This window comes from Balaenoptera physalus (genome assembly GCF_965194825.1).
Source record: "Balaenoptera physalus genome assembly, chromosome: 20".
Lineage (NCBI taxonomy): Eukaryota > Metazoa > Chordata > Mammalia > Artiodactyla > Balaenopteridae > Balaenoptera > Balaenoptera physalus.
Window position 1 is genome coordinate 59,756,377 of NC_138901.1, and position 14,682 is coordinate 59,771,058.

The 14,682-nt window shown below is 44.3% G+C and overlaps 1 protein-coding gene across 1 annotated transcript in view; it reads left to right on the forward strand.

Annotated features, from left to right (window-relative positions):
* Positions 1 to 14,682, forward strand: part of DNAH9 (dynein axonemal heavy chain 9) — a 310,542-nt gene that overhangs the window by 191,020 nt on the left and 104,840 nt on the right. The window contains exons 43-45 of the mRNA XM_082440696.1: positions 1,340 to 1,536; positions 7,499 to 7,661; positions 9,447 to 9,570. Coding sequence (XP_082296822.1) covers positions 1,340 to 1,536; positions 7,499 to 7,661; positions 9,447 to 9,570 — 484 coding nt within the window. The remainder of the gene's footprint in view (positions 1 to 1,339; positions 1,537 to 7,498; positions 7,662 to 9,446; positions 9,571 to 14,682) is intronic.

Sequence of the window (14,682 nt, forward strand, 5' to 3'; positions counted from 1 at the left end):
TTTCCCACATGTTTTCCTCAACCAGCAAGAATGGCTCTCCTGCATCACATTAAATCTTATCCAAATGTCTGGACATTTGTTGTTACTATCTAGCAAAGCCAGCGTAGTTTAAAGGTTTTCTATGGCCCTGAAACCACCTTCAAAATATAATAACTCTTTGATATTTAACTCTTCCTACTTGTTTCTTCTTACAACCAAGCAGCAGTCCTGGCTTCTTGTAGATGTTACTGTCACCCTCACTTTCCCTCCCTCCATTAGGTTTGATGCATCTTGTCCCCTTGGGCTCACAGGCTAACCCTACAGTGATGTATGCCCTGGGTAGTGCCTCTGCTGTTGAACGGCATGCTGATTTCCCCCTTCCCAGGTGGATCCTCCATTCTGAACCTGAGAAAAGAACAGCAGGTGGGGACAGTTGTTCATGCTGGCATAAATTCCTACTTGCGCATTAGCAAACCTATTCTTTCTTGGACTTACTTCCTCTACAATCTCCACCTCCTGAAGTCTCGAACATTTGCGTTTGATAAGTAAATAGTTCCTTTCTGAATTAAAAAAAAAAAATTAGCTGCCTCTTCGAAACTTAAAGGATAGACTGGTAGTGAAGAGACATAGACCCCTATCTTTTAAGTCAATTGAGTTTTACTGGGTATTTATTAAACATGTTAAGGTTTGTCCTGTGGGCGAGGGCTGGCACACAGTAAGCCCAAATCTTTAAAAATGTTTTATAAATGGGGATTCTACTGTCAATGTTTTAATATTATCATTGTCCCCATAAACGAATCAGTCACCTAAGGACGGCTCATGGCACATTTTTCAGAAACCAAGCCCTCTGGGTTGAGCCTATAACGTTGGGGCTGGCAACCTATAGTGTGCAGTCTCACAGGAAACAGAAAAGGATGTTCTATGACACTGCTACGTGTTGGGAAGCAAGACCTGTCTGAATGGATGTGGGGGAGGTGAGGCCGTTGGGCCAAGGACTGGTGGAACCCAGTCCTGGTGAAAGAGCCCCTGCGGAGGGAAATGCACCCGTGTGTCCCCTCCACTGCCCTGCTCGGACAGGGCTCTTACTGCACGTGAGGGAAGGGCACCTCCCACCTTCCATTTCCCATCCTCAGCCCACAAGGAATAACCAGCATCATCTGTGACTTCTCAGAGGTCATAAATGAATGTTAAACATCCACGTTTTAAGGGCTTCTCAAGAAAAAAGGAAGTGTTGGAAGCAGCACTGATAATTTTTAGAGCATGCTCAGAGAGAAAATGCAAATGAGGTGTCTCCAACTCTGTGTGGAACCAGAACTGAGAGTCACTAAGGAGGGTCCCTGTCCCTGTGTCTCATCACCAGGATCTCGAAGAGACAGTGGAACAGACCCAAAGCCTGAACATGTATTGCCATTTTGCAAATGGTATCGGGGAGCCCAAGTACATGGCTGTACAATCGTGGGAACTTTTGACCCAGACTCTGGTGGAGGCCCTGGAGAACCACAACGAAGTCAACACAGTGATGGACCTGGTTCTCTTCGAGGACGCGGTACGCCACGTGTAAGTGTGCTTCTCATCGTGCCTTTCCTCAGCTGTCTCCTCTTCCCAGCGTCAGGGCTCTCATTTGGGCATTTGAGGACACTTTGATGAAACCGGGAAAGCAGCTACTGCTTCTGCCATGAAGGTCTAGATGGCGGCTGGTAGAGCAGCAGCTGTGGCTTCTGCCACTGGCCGTAGCCAGGGCAGTATCGTGATGAACTCGGGAGGAACTGGATTTATTTCCTTGTCTGCCATTTACAGTCCTGGGCCTGATCATGGTGACACCAAGGGAAAATGGGAGATCATAAAATAAGGCACCAGAGCAGCTCAGGACCTGCATTCCCAACTCATACTAGTCCAATGAGATTGAAGGTTTTAAGTGCACATATTTCAAAAATTAACTATCTTTTTAAGTCTTGCTGCTATCAAGTGAACCATGGAGAGTAGTCACCAAGCCTCCCAGATAGTTTATACTCACACTGATGCTAATCCTGTACTGCTCTGTATATTCCCCAATCTGAGGTGCATTTACCACCCCTCCTGCCTTCTAAAATCTCTCCACCCTGCCCCCTGCTGCCCAGAGTCTCCAACAGCAAAATCCACTTTATCTTCAACTTCTCTGAACTTCCACCCTGATGAATTCTAACTGAAACCTAACTGAACCCTGCATTGAGGAAAGCAGTTTTTTTCTTCCCCACTCTATGCACCCCAGGGCCTAGAGAGAGGTATGGACCCTCCTTCTCCCGCACCCCACACCAATGGCATATTTAAACCATTTCTCCTTTTATCTTTCACGAACCCCAGTTCTTCTGAAGCACAAGTACCTGGACATCCCTACTCATCACCCCTCCTTGTCAGTGTCATCTGCTGACATCCCGTTGCTCTCCATCATTTACCACCTGCCTCAGTGCTTGGACCACTTTCTCTCCTCAGCCACCCCTTTCTTCGTTCCTGGCATCGGTGTGTCACCTGGTCTTTCTGTTCCTTGGCCTCCTTAGCTCCAGCGATGTTCCTTCCATCCCACCTCAGCCACTCACTCACGTGTTCCTGCCCTAGAAGTTCTATCATCAATAATGAACCCACATCCAAAATCTCAAATTCAAACATGCCACTCATTTGTCTCTCCTACCCCTCCACTAACCTGCTCTAGTTTTTATTCCAGCTATGCTCATTTCCCAGTTTTACTGAGATACAATTGACATATAACATTGTATAAGTTTAAGGTGTAAAACATAAAGATTTAAGTATATATTGCAAAATGTTACCACCATAAGGTTAGCTAACAACCATCACCTCATGTAGGTATTTTCCTTGTTATGAGCGTCTTTCAGATCAACTCTCAAATACACAATAGAGTATTGTTCATTACAGTCATCATGTTGTACATTACGTCTCCAGAACTTATTTATCTTATAACTGGAAGTTCGTGCTTTTTGAGGCCTTCACCTAATTCCTCCACCCACCTCTGGCAACCACAAATCTGACCTCTGTTTCTGTGTGTTTGGTTTTATTAGATTCCACGTATAAGGCAGATCATACAGTATTTACCGTTCTCTGTCTTATTTCACTTAGCATAATGCCCTCAAGGTCCATCCATTTTGTCGCAAGTAAATATATTCCAGCTATTCTCAAACTTCATCAAGACTTCATTTCATGGAAGCACCTACTTTCTCAAGCTCCTTTATCCTTCTGTCCACCATGTCTTTACTTTCCTCGACCACCATAGACTCCATCACCCAGTACAAGCTCCCCTGACTTTCCTGTCATTGCATCCATGTGACAAAGCTCTACTCTAGCTAAACCTCACTGTCTTCTCTTTCCACACCTGCCCCTAAACATGTGGAGATTATTGAAGAAAAACCATCATCATGTTGACTTGATTTTCTTGCAATTTTCAGCCACAAATATCAAGTGGGCCGTCAACTTTGCTAGAAACTCTCCTCTATGACCCTGGGCAGATTGCTGTCTTCCCCTTTGTGTGATGACTGCATCACACGTTTCTCTCCTCTTCTCAAGCTTCTAACATCTCTCCCCTCTCTTTATTCCCAATTAATGAGCACAATTTCACTGAGATAATGAAAGCAGCCAGAAGACAATTCTCTCATCTCCCTGCCATCAAATCGAACAGCCTCTCTGTATCCCACCCACAAGTCCTGCCTTCTGTACTATTTCAGCTAAGGAACCATCCCTGTGCCTACCTGAGGCCAAACCCTCCACGTGTGCCCTGGTTCCCATCTCCTATCACCTTCTCAGTGACTTTACTCCCTCCTGCAATGATCCTTCCCTTCCTCTTCTCTCTCTTCTTTTTTTGGGGGGCTGTGCCTCACCACTTGTGGGATCTTAGTTCCCTGACTAGGGGTTGAACCCACACCCTCAGCAGTGAAAGCACCAAGTCCTAACCACTGGACTGCCAGGGAATTCCCTCTCTCCTCTTTTCTCTTTCCTTCTCTTCCCTCTCCCCCGTCATCAGTTCATTCATTTCTGGATCATATATATCAGCATACAAACTTGCCGTGTTATCATTTATCAAAAAAAGAATAAACTATTCCTTGACTCTTATATCCCTTTCACCCCCTACCCCTGTTTCTCAGCTCCTATTCAAAGAAAAACTCATCAGAAGGGTTGCCTTTACTTTTAATACTTTCTTGCTTCTCATCTGTTCCTTGGTCCATTTCTTACCACTTGAACAAAGAAGCTCTTATCAAAGTCACCACAGACCAACCTCTGGCTAAAGTCGGTTGTCACTGCTGGGTCCTTACCTTATATTATTTGACTCCCCTGCTACATTTGTCATGATTAATCACTCTATTAATTTGTTTACAGCCATCCGTCCATCCATCCAACACCTATTTATTGATTAGATGGTCTTAGTATGAGTGTAGGGATCTTTGTCTTATTCACTGCTAGATCCCCAATACCTAGGACAGTGTCTGGAACATAGCTGGTACTCAGTAAAATTTCTTAGCACATCATATAGGATAAATGATACAGAGGAAAACAGAAAGGTAAAAGGGATAGAGAGTCCTGGGAGGTAAGTGCAGTTGTAAATAGGGTGGCGAGGGAGGCTTCACCGAGGAGGCGGCATTGGATCTGACATGTGAGACCCGCACTCAACACAGCTCACCACGGGCTGGTGCACAGTGTTCTGCCTGCATCAATTCTCTCGGGCTTCACAAACACCTTGAAGAGAGTCAGGTCTACTATTATCCCTATGTTATAAATAAGGGAACTGATACCCGGAGAGATGAGGGAAGTTGCCCAGCATCGCACACACCCCAGGAAGAGGTAAGCCAAAGCCTGCACTCATGCAGAGTGTCTGCTCAGGACCATCACACTACAATGCTTCATACATTCCCCTAATCCAGTGTAAGCTCCTTGAACACGCAGACTCTCTTGCTCACTGCTGAATCCCCAGTACCTTGGACAGCGTCTGGTGCATGGTAGATGGTCAGTAATAAGGGTTTTAGGGTGTTTGTTCACTAATCTGGTGAAACTTCAGGGAGTATTTTCCCTCCTCTCTAAGAGCTACCAGAGCCTGTGTCATAGTCTTGGAATTGAAGAAAATCTTTGTCTTTTCAGGGTAAATGTAATTTGGGAGAATAGCAAGTGATTCAGTCAATGTGGTTTCCAGCATGGGTGATCAAACTGGCTAATATTGTTCTTAGGGAAAAAATAAGACTATGAAAACTGGCTTTTCTCCTGAGGTTCCTAACCAGACTCTGAAGATAGTTTCCAAAGAGAAACCTGAGCTGCATTAGCAATGGCAAAATAACTGGAATAATGAACTGCCTTGAGGGGGACAATTTGGAAGAATAAAATGTATCTGGATGTACAATTTCCTGTACGTTTGTTTTAAAATATCAATGTCCCATGACTTCCTTCTTGCACTGCCCTTCCCTCCCCTCCTGGGGGCTCCGTGATCCTCTTTGTTGCTTCTACCCGCAGAGAAAGCAGAAGCGTTCCCCTCCTATTCCAGAAAACGGAATGCCCAACAGCCCAGTGAGAAGCGCAGGTGACTAAGCTGTCGGCAGCGCCACTCCACACGGTGCCCGACGAGTCTGTACGCGCTCTCCCCGGAGCCCCAAGGGCCAAGCCCAAGTTCACATCCTCCTTCTGCCAGTAACTGGCGGTGGTGCTCTGCGAAGGACACAACCTCCCCAAGCCTCAGTTTCCTCCTCCGGGAAGTGAGGATGATGAGAATGCCGCAGGACCAGTGCTTCGCACGTACTGAGCGGTCCACGGTGTTCGTCTTTCCGCTGTTGTTTTCTTTCCCCAAAAGCACCACTTGCTCTCCTACTGACTTCCTTCACCATTTCAGCACATTCTCGTTCTGCTTTTTCTGAAAGCTTCACACTAGATCTTTCCCCCTGCTTTTGGCATAATCTCCGTCTACCTTTTTCTTTGTTTTTTTCATTCCCACCTGTGTTTTTCTGCCTCCTCTTTTTTCTCTTAGAATCACTTCACGTTTATTAACAAAAAAAGGAACTTCAGATGTACTTCTCTTGTGCCCCTTCTTTTGTGCATCTTATTGGTTCTCGTGTGCGCGCGTGCATGCGTGTGTGTGTGTGTGTGTGTGTGTGTTTAGTCTTCAGTAAGCCAGCTTCCTCCAGCTGTGCTGTGGTACATTTTCAGCTTTTGTTTTTGATCTCCCAGAAACTCAGTAAGTGGCTTAACTCAGACTGCCTTGGTTTTCTGGCCCAGGAATCCTTTAGAATATTGATCTTCTTTTTAGATTTTGTAATTTAAATGCAGAGTCCTTTGCCCTCGTCAGAGGTTGTTAATGAATCCCCAGCTGGAATCCAGTGCTGACAGTTGCAGGCTTAACCATCCCTTCTTTGGAAACTTCAGCACTAATGATGCGTTTCCATTTAGGTATTGAATAGCATGGACCATGCTAAGCTGAGCTCAGGCCTTCCAGAATAGAGCTGGGTGTAGGGCGGCCCGCAGAACCTCCTTGGACTTCTCCTCCCCCATGCCTGCCTCTCTCCTCAGTAATTCATTCCTGCCCCCTCTTTTTTTGAATCTGAAGAGAGGGCCCGGATATCTTAGCACCATATTTTCTCCTTCTATCATTGTAGCCAGGCACCATCTCATGTAGACACAAAGCAGATGATTCCTTGCACCTACCTCACCTCAAGTATGATGCTGAGTATCAGGTCTGGGGTGTCCTGCTTACATTTAACAAAAATTTCTTGAATGCCTTTAATGTGCTAGCACTACAGAGAAAACAAACTGCGTATACACACTCTTCAGATGTCTAGAAACCATGGTTTGTTTAATAAGGGAGCAAGAGAAGTGTGCACCTGTCTGATACAAGACAGAGTATCACAACTAAATAATTATAAACGAAAAAGTAAAATCACAAAAAGAGCTAAAAGTAGTCAGTAAATACCTTCTGAGTATTTAGGGGAATAAAATGTCACTACATAAATTTAGTGACATACAAGCCCTCCACAGCGGCTTCATCACTGGTTATGTTATCCCCAAATACACCGGCTTAACTTTCAAATTCGACTAGCACAGTCTAACATATTCTCACCCTCCAATATAATAGAGTCAATTTTTGATCACTTCTACCTAAGAAGAAATTGATGCCACCATTCTGGGGGCCAGGTTTTCAGTATTTATCAAAAGTCGTGAAAAGTGTCTTACTAGGAGCTTATCCTGTGGCCATAATTAGACCTATAAACCCAGGTCCCTCCCGTCACCATCACACATGCCCTCCAATCCTGCCTGGCTGCCCTGGGCTCTTCCTCCACCACCACTGCTTCACCAGAGGCTTTGGCTTAAAGCAGAGCATGGCGACCCCAGACCACTCAGGCAAGAGGTGAGGCCAGGTTTGGGGGCAATTTAACTCCCTCTTCCCAAGCTCAGCCCAGGATGTGCCTTCAAGGAGGGCTCCAGTCCTCACCCGGACCATCACACCTGCTCCTCACGGAGGGAAGTCTGATCAAAGCCCTGTGCCTCTGCTTCCCTCTCTCAGCTGCCACATCAATCGCATCTTGGAGTGCCCGCGGGGAAACGCTCTGCTGGTCGGCGTAGGGGGCAGCGGCAAGCAGAGTCTGACAAGGCTCGCGGCTTTCATCAGCTCCATGGATGTATTCCAGATCACGCTGCAGAGAGGCTACCAGATTCCTGACTTCAAGGTAGGGGGCCGGGCAGCTGCGGCGGGGGGGAGGCTCAGTCTCTCCTCAGCTGCCCACGACTCCCTGTCAGCCTGCATTAGCTCTTCAGCTCCCTCGCCCAGAATCTCCCCTTAATCATCTGTCCACCTTCTTCTTAGACTCTGGGCTGGTGACTGGAGGTGCTTAGACCCTGAGAACACCGACCTTCCCAAGGTCTGCATCTGGGAAACCTCAGCTGCTTTAGGTGCATCTGTAGAGCCTCAGCTCTCACCCAGATCGGAAGCACATCTACATCACACTCAGCACACAGCTCTCCAGCAGCCCTAGCAGACGGAAGGAATACTGACAGTTTGCCCAAGTTTTATAAGAATTGCATATTTTAAAGGATGGGTTCAGTAACCACCAGCCGCTGGGACCTTCAGGGACATTGCCTGGTTGGAGACATAAGGCACTTAGGAGCCACAGTGCACGCCCTGAAAGTGGAGAAAGGCATTAAATACGACCCTCAGAGGTCACTTTGTCCAGCCCCCTGTTTTGATCCATGGCCAACAATAGAGGCCCAGTAGGGAGTCATGAGGTCATTTCCATCAGGATGCTGCTCTTGCTGTCCCTGGGAGAATTCCAGCCTGCACGGAGCCAGACCTGCCCACCCGACTTCATAATCTCAGCTGGTGGCGCTCACTGCTGCTCTGAAACCACAGCTCAGCCTCTTGCGATTGGCTGAATCTAAGGTCATACTCTGGCTTCACATCAGGTCAATCTTTAGTGCTTCCAAAAAAGAAAAGACAAGATAGTGCTCATGAGAATCATGCATTTACAGAATGATCTAAGACACTGGCTCTCAACCTTGGCCATATACTGGAATCCCCTTCAAATAATAGTGATGCCTGCATCCCACCCCCCAGAAATCCCGACTTAACTGTTCTGGGGATTGGCCTGGGCATCAGGACGGTTGAAAGTAACCCCAGGTGATTCTAAGGAGAGCTGGGAAACACTGTCTTAGGTGATTCCGTAAATGCGTTGGTTGAGAACCACTGATCTAAAAGGAAGTTTATTAACGTCAAAGGGGAATTATTTGGACACAAAGGAAGCTCTGCTATAAGGAAATGTATGAGGCTGATAGAGAATGAGCTTTGAGTCGTGTGAGAGAGAGATGACTAAGATTACGGACCAATGGCTGAGCTTCGGGAAAGGGATGCCTCAAAGGAACCAAGAGTGACCAAGCTGGAAAAATTCAGGGCCTGGCATTCTAGCCCCAAACTTCATCTACCTATAGTTTTGAATGGATGTAATTTCCTACCAAATGATTGTGTGTGCGTATGTGTGAGTGTGTGTGTGTACGTTCCCCAATATATTTTTTAACAGCAAAAGTCTTTGCTGGAGCTAGCCATAAGAACATAAGACTCTGCTACTATATGATATATTCATCCCTCAGGCCAGGAGGCCCAAGTACATGACTCTTCTGTCAGGACCAAGAGCAATCACTTGCCTCCTGGGGCAAGTCATTCATTTGTATGATGATATAAGTAACACAGATGAACAGGGGACCATCTCTGTCCTTTGGAAAGCTGTTACCTGTTTGCACAAAGCAGGAGCTCTAGAAGCTAATTCAGGAGCCACAGTGGTTGTATGAATTAAAGATCATCACTATTTATTCTACTTGCCCACCCCTATTGGGATCGAGGCCTGGGAACGAGGCATATTTTCCGGCCTGTGAGTGCAAGGTAGCACTCCTCCCTCCCTCCCGTTGCTGGTCTCTTATCAAGAAAGCCCTCTTCTCAGAGATCTCTGACGTTGTTTCTGCAGGCGGACCTGGCCAGCTTGTGCCTGAAAGCCGGGGTAAAGAATCTCAGCACCGTGTTTCTCATGACAGACGCCCAAGTAGCTGATGAGGAGTTCCTTGTGCTCATTAATGACCTCTTGGCATCTGGTAAGAGACTCTTTGCACTTGAATGTCTCTGACAAATTCCTGCTGGAGTTGGAGTCATTCCAAGGTGGAGATTTTGTTCAAGGTCAGAAGAGTGAGGTCATAGAAATGAGGGAGAAAACTGACACAGCGGAGAACTGGTTCATCAAGGTCCTTCTAGGATTGCTGCTGGGCCTGCTGTCTTTTATTCTCCTTACATGCAAAACAGACAGTAGTCTTACGGCTTTCTTATTGGGACTAGATATGACAATAGGAGGAAAGTAGGTTAGGGCCTGCAGATCTGCTGAGTCCAGAGAGAAGGTGCTGTTCCCTCCCCACACCCAAGACAGAGAGAAACTGGAATGTGTTCAGTATTTCAGGGAGGTAAGGTATTAGCAGCAAGATACACACACAGAGTACATGCACACACAAAACTTACCCAAGAGGGCAAGGTTAGGTTGCCAATTTAATTAATCAAGGATTCAGAACTTTATGGAAGCAAAGTAGAAGCAGGAACAGAGGATGGTTTTCTTAGATTACAAAGAACTTGACAAAGGCCGTCTCAACTTCCCTGTGACACTATCAGTGCAAGATAGGACTTCAGTGGAAAGTTCAGTTCTTGATACTTTGCTGCCCTTATTTATTTAGAGATTCAGGACTTATGCCAACCATTCTAGAAAAAAAAGTTTATGTATACACATATATGTATATATAAATATACATAAACATACACAAGATATATATATATATGTATATATACCCAAGAAGATAAAACAATATAGTATAAAAATTATGCATTTTCAGAAATTTGGGGTGTATATATATTTATATTAATTAAGAGAATATGATTTCCTGACTCTTAACCCAAATTTAGCATCTATAAAACCACCTCTTATCTGGGCTAATAAAATAGTCAGTGCACAGATGTTCTGAACAAAGTTTCTGCTTCCAGATTTCCAGCATTTCAGAAAGCCTGTTTCTCTACAGTTCACCTCCTGGCTCTCTGACTAAATACTCTTTAGTTTATGAAGTCAGAGGACCATGATCACAATATACTTCTCCAAAGTGCATTCCATGTCATATATAATATATTTCAGGATGGCTCTTTCCATGCAATCTCTAGGAACTTTACTGCTTCAGAATCGTTGACTGCTTCAAATTTTGTGGCCTTGTACCCCAGGCCATTTTACTATCACTTCCATGACGAGCCGCTGGTCTTTGGTCCAGACCATGCACCAGCAGGCTCTGTGAGCAACCTTCGACTTCCTGCTGATGAGGACCAGAGTCCCATCAGGTTGGGACTGATGGCTCCAGCCATAACACCGATCCCACACTCTCGTTCCTTTCCCAGCCTGCCCTATTTAAGTTAGTTTTATATCCAGGAATTTGCCTACTAACTCTTATACCTTTTCTCCTCCAATCCAACAAATTGTCCTTTTCTTAAATACTGTCTTTTTAACATCCCACCACCTTCTACAACAGTATTTCACCTACAGCACTGCCTCACCTTTTGTTATTTTACCAAATAATGAGAGACGGGTCCAACTGTCCTCCCACCTTGAAGCTGCGCCCTAAAGTCTAATTTCTAAAACAATCAAAAAAGGTAAAATTGTGCTTCCAAAGACTTATAGCTTTGGAGGTGCCAGGCATGTTGCCAGCCTCACCCTGTATCTCATTTGGCTCCAATCCAGCCAGGTCACCTTCTCCTATAATAATGTCTGAGACACAAACGACGTTACACTTTTACCAATTGAAATTTTATTCCTCAATTAAGTATTTTTAGTTTTTCATTTAGAAAACAACTTGTTTCAAGTTCAAAGGAATTTCTGAAGCCCTGCCCAGTGAAAACTTAATGCAATCAGTGTGCTCCAAAGTCATGGAATTTCAAACTCACATTTTTAAGGCTTCGATACAAAAACAGGATTTACACACACGTTAAAATGGAGCTACAATTAAAAGTAATACTTTTCTAATCTTCATCCCTTTAATCTTAAACCATTTTGACAGGGAGAATTGAGCATATCTGAGTTCTAATTCTCCCTGTCAGATAACTTCTGGCTAGAAATTAACTGACTGCCAGTGCAGGCCGAGCTACACAGATTCCTCAGAGTCTCCTCATCCACTTAGTTTTTCATGGGGTTGTGCCATCACTGCATTCTTGGATAGCACAGTAGAGACTAGGAAACTATACATTGGGCTACCCTGTCATTAGCTCATCCCTCTCTAGTTATCTACAAAACCTATTAGGTTGAAGATAAGGTACAGTGAGCGAATTCCACTGATTCAACACTCCCCCAAAACACCTTCCTCAGTGACCTCATGATCTCATGCCATAGGCTATCTGCTTTCCTCCCACACTTCTTTAGCTCATTGTTTCATCCCTTGGTTTCCTGACACCATTTCCAGAATCAAACTATATTGGTAATTCAGCACATAAATCCCACCTCTGACACCACCCAAACATTTCAGAACCCATCATGATGCCACTTGCATCTTAGATTGGTTGCAGACTGACAGTAAGAAATCCTCCACTCAAAGTTAAAAAATTAAACCAAGTTTCTGATTCAATTAGCAAAAGCCACATAATTGTATAAGAAGCAGGGTGGCCACCTAAATCAGAGTGAATGAAGCCTATCTTTCAGTCACTTTCTTTGGCTACCAGAGTCCTTAATGGGGCTCATGAAGCTTCTGGTGAAACTATGCATGAAATGTTGGCCCTTGCTGAGTCTGAAAAGTTCAATTCTTGCTATGTCCTTGTTGCCCTGTATAATAATTCCTGAAGAATGTACACTGGCCATCAAAAGCAGGTATTTAAAAAACTCTCACAACATTTGTTCTCTCTTGGTCCTCCTTCAACCAAACTCAGCATCAGCACGGGCCCATCCTAATCTAAAGGGAGAAAATAGAATCCTTTCCTGGTTTTTTGGTACAGCACACCTGCCTCCAGGTTTCCAGCATTCCAGAAAGCCCATTTTACTGCAGTCCCAGCTAAGAAGACCTAGTCTGCTCCAGGTGTGGTGTCTTTTCCTCTCCTTACTCTGCCAGATTTCATACTTCATTTTACTTTGGGATCTTACGTTGGGATTTCCTTTTTGCTTTTCAAAAGGCTTAAGTGTTCACTCCAAAATTAACATTTCTCTTCCCTGGCTCAGACTAGATCACTTTGCATCTATTTGTACCTTCAGAACCATTTATTAAGCTTGCATGTTCCAATCAGTAGCCTCTATGTGGTCTACTGGAAGAGCTGATAACCAGTTGAGTCCCCTCTCTTGTAAAGCCATATGTCTCTCCATCTCTGAAACAGACTGTCCTTATTACATCTGGGCCAAATCTCCTCTTGGAATGTAAAACATGAAAAGATCCTCTCATCTTCCAGGTGCTTTAGGATTAGATGCAGGATTGACATGTTAGTGATCTGTACACATCACATGAGAATGTGGAGTCTAGAAATATTTGTAGCAGTCTTGGCATTGGATTGTTCTCCTCCCATGAGCATCTAGAACTGGATTTCCTGATAGGCCATCTATGCTTTACACAAGTTATATTCTGGCCCAGTTTCCCTGAAAGGAAAAAAGATAAAGTGGCAAAAGAGAAGTGGCAAAGATGGCAAAGATGACAAAAGAGAAGCCATCAAGCATGCATCAGATCTCCTAAGCATACTTTGTGGTCTCAGGGGATCTGTTTACCAGATGCATCCCCAAACCATAAACCATGGAAATTTAAACCAGCACCTGGTTGCTTCCAGCTGCCACACAGAAATGCCCAGAGCATAATGCAAAAAGATGCTTGAGTAACAGCTTTTCTTTTCTTCATGTGGTACTAAATTCTCATACAAGTTACTTGAGACTATGTCTCTGTGCATTCTCCTACATTACTAACCTCTCCCTCACCACCTACGTCCAAGAGATAATCAGTTGCCACCAATTTTACCCCCTAACTATTTCTGAATCCGTTCTTCTCTGTCATGACTACCACTGATCTTTTCATCTTTTGCTTCAACAAATGCAGACACTTCCTTTTTTTTTATTTTATTGAAGTATAGTTGATTTACAATGTGTGTTAATTACTGCTATACAGCAAAGTGATCCAGTTATATATATTCTTTTCCATTATGGTTTATCATAGGATATTGAATATAGTTCTCTGTGCTATAGAGTAGGACCTTCTTGTTTATCCATTCTACATATAAAAGCTTACATTGCAGACACTTCTTAACTCACCTCCCTACCTCTCAGGGAGGCCCACCCCCATCCATTCTCCTCCCTGCTTCCAAAAAGGTCTATCAAACTATAATTCCTTCATCAGTTCCTAACTGAATGCACGATAAGCTGTTTTATACAGAAAAAACAAAACAAAAAACAAAAAACCAGCTGCCTTTGACCTGCTTCCTTCCTTTCTTACTAGCTTACCTCCCCATTATGATCTAGTAATTCCCACCTCCTTGAAATAACACACTGTACTGCCTCCTTACTGACTCACACTGTTCCTTTTGAACCTCATGCCCTTCTCCTTCTTTATCTGGATTAACTTCTACCCATAGTACAAGACTTATCTTGGGTGTTATCTCTCTGGGAAATCTTCACTAATCCACTGTCACCACGAGGAATGAGAAACATCCCTCTGTGTTTCTCTAACATTCAGTGGTTGCACACACCACCATTGTACTGAAATGACATTGTAAACTTATGAAAGGCAGAGACTGTGTTGTCTGTTGTTGGTTCATTTTTTGTTATGAAATAATCCAGAGATACAAAAGGTAAGGATTAAATACCTACTGCCCAGCTTAGGAAATAAAACAACACTGATATAATTATAACCCTCTGTAAAGACTGTTATTTTCACCATTTACATTGTCAGCACTGAACGCATCTCCTGTCCCATAATTAGCATTCAAGAGGTATTCGTTGAACCAAGGTGTGTCATAATCATGAGAATGATGTGTCATCTTACATATTAGATATTACTGTCGAACACGTGCTTTGAGAAAGTTTCCAGCCATGCAGAGAGAGGGCCAGGGGTCCTGAGATAGTCACCACACTCCCTGTTTTTTCCCCCTTGAGACCAGGGTAATGTTGCTGAAAAATGTTATTCCTGTGTGGGGTCAAAGCCCTTAAGCCATTGTGACGCTAACTGGTT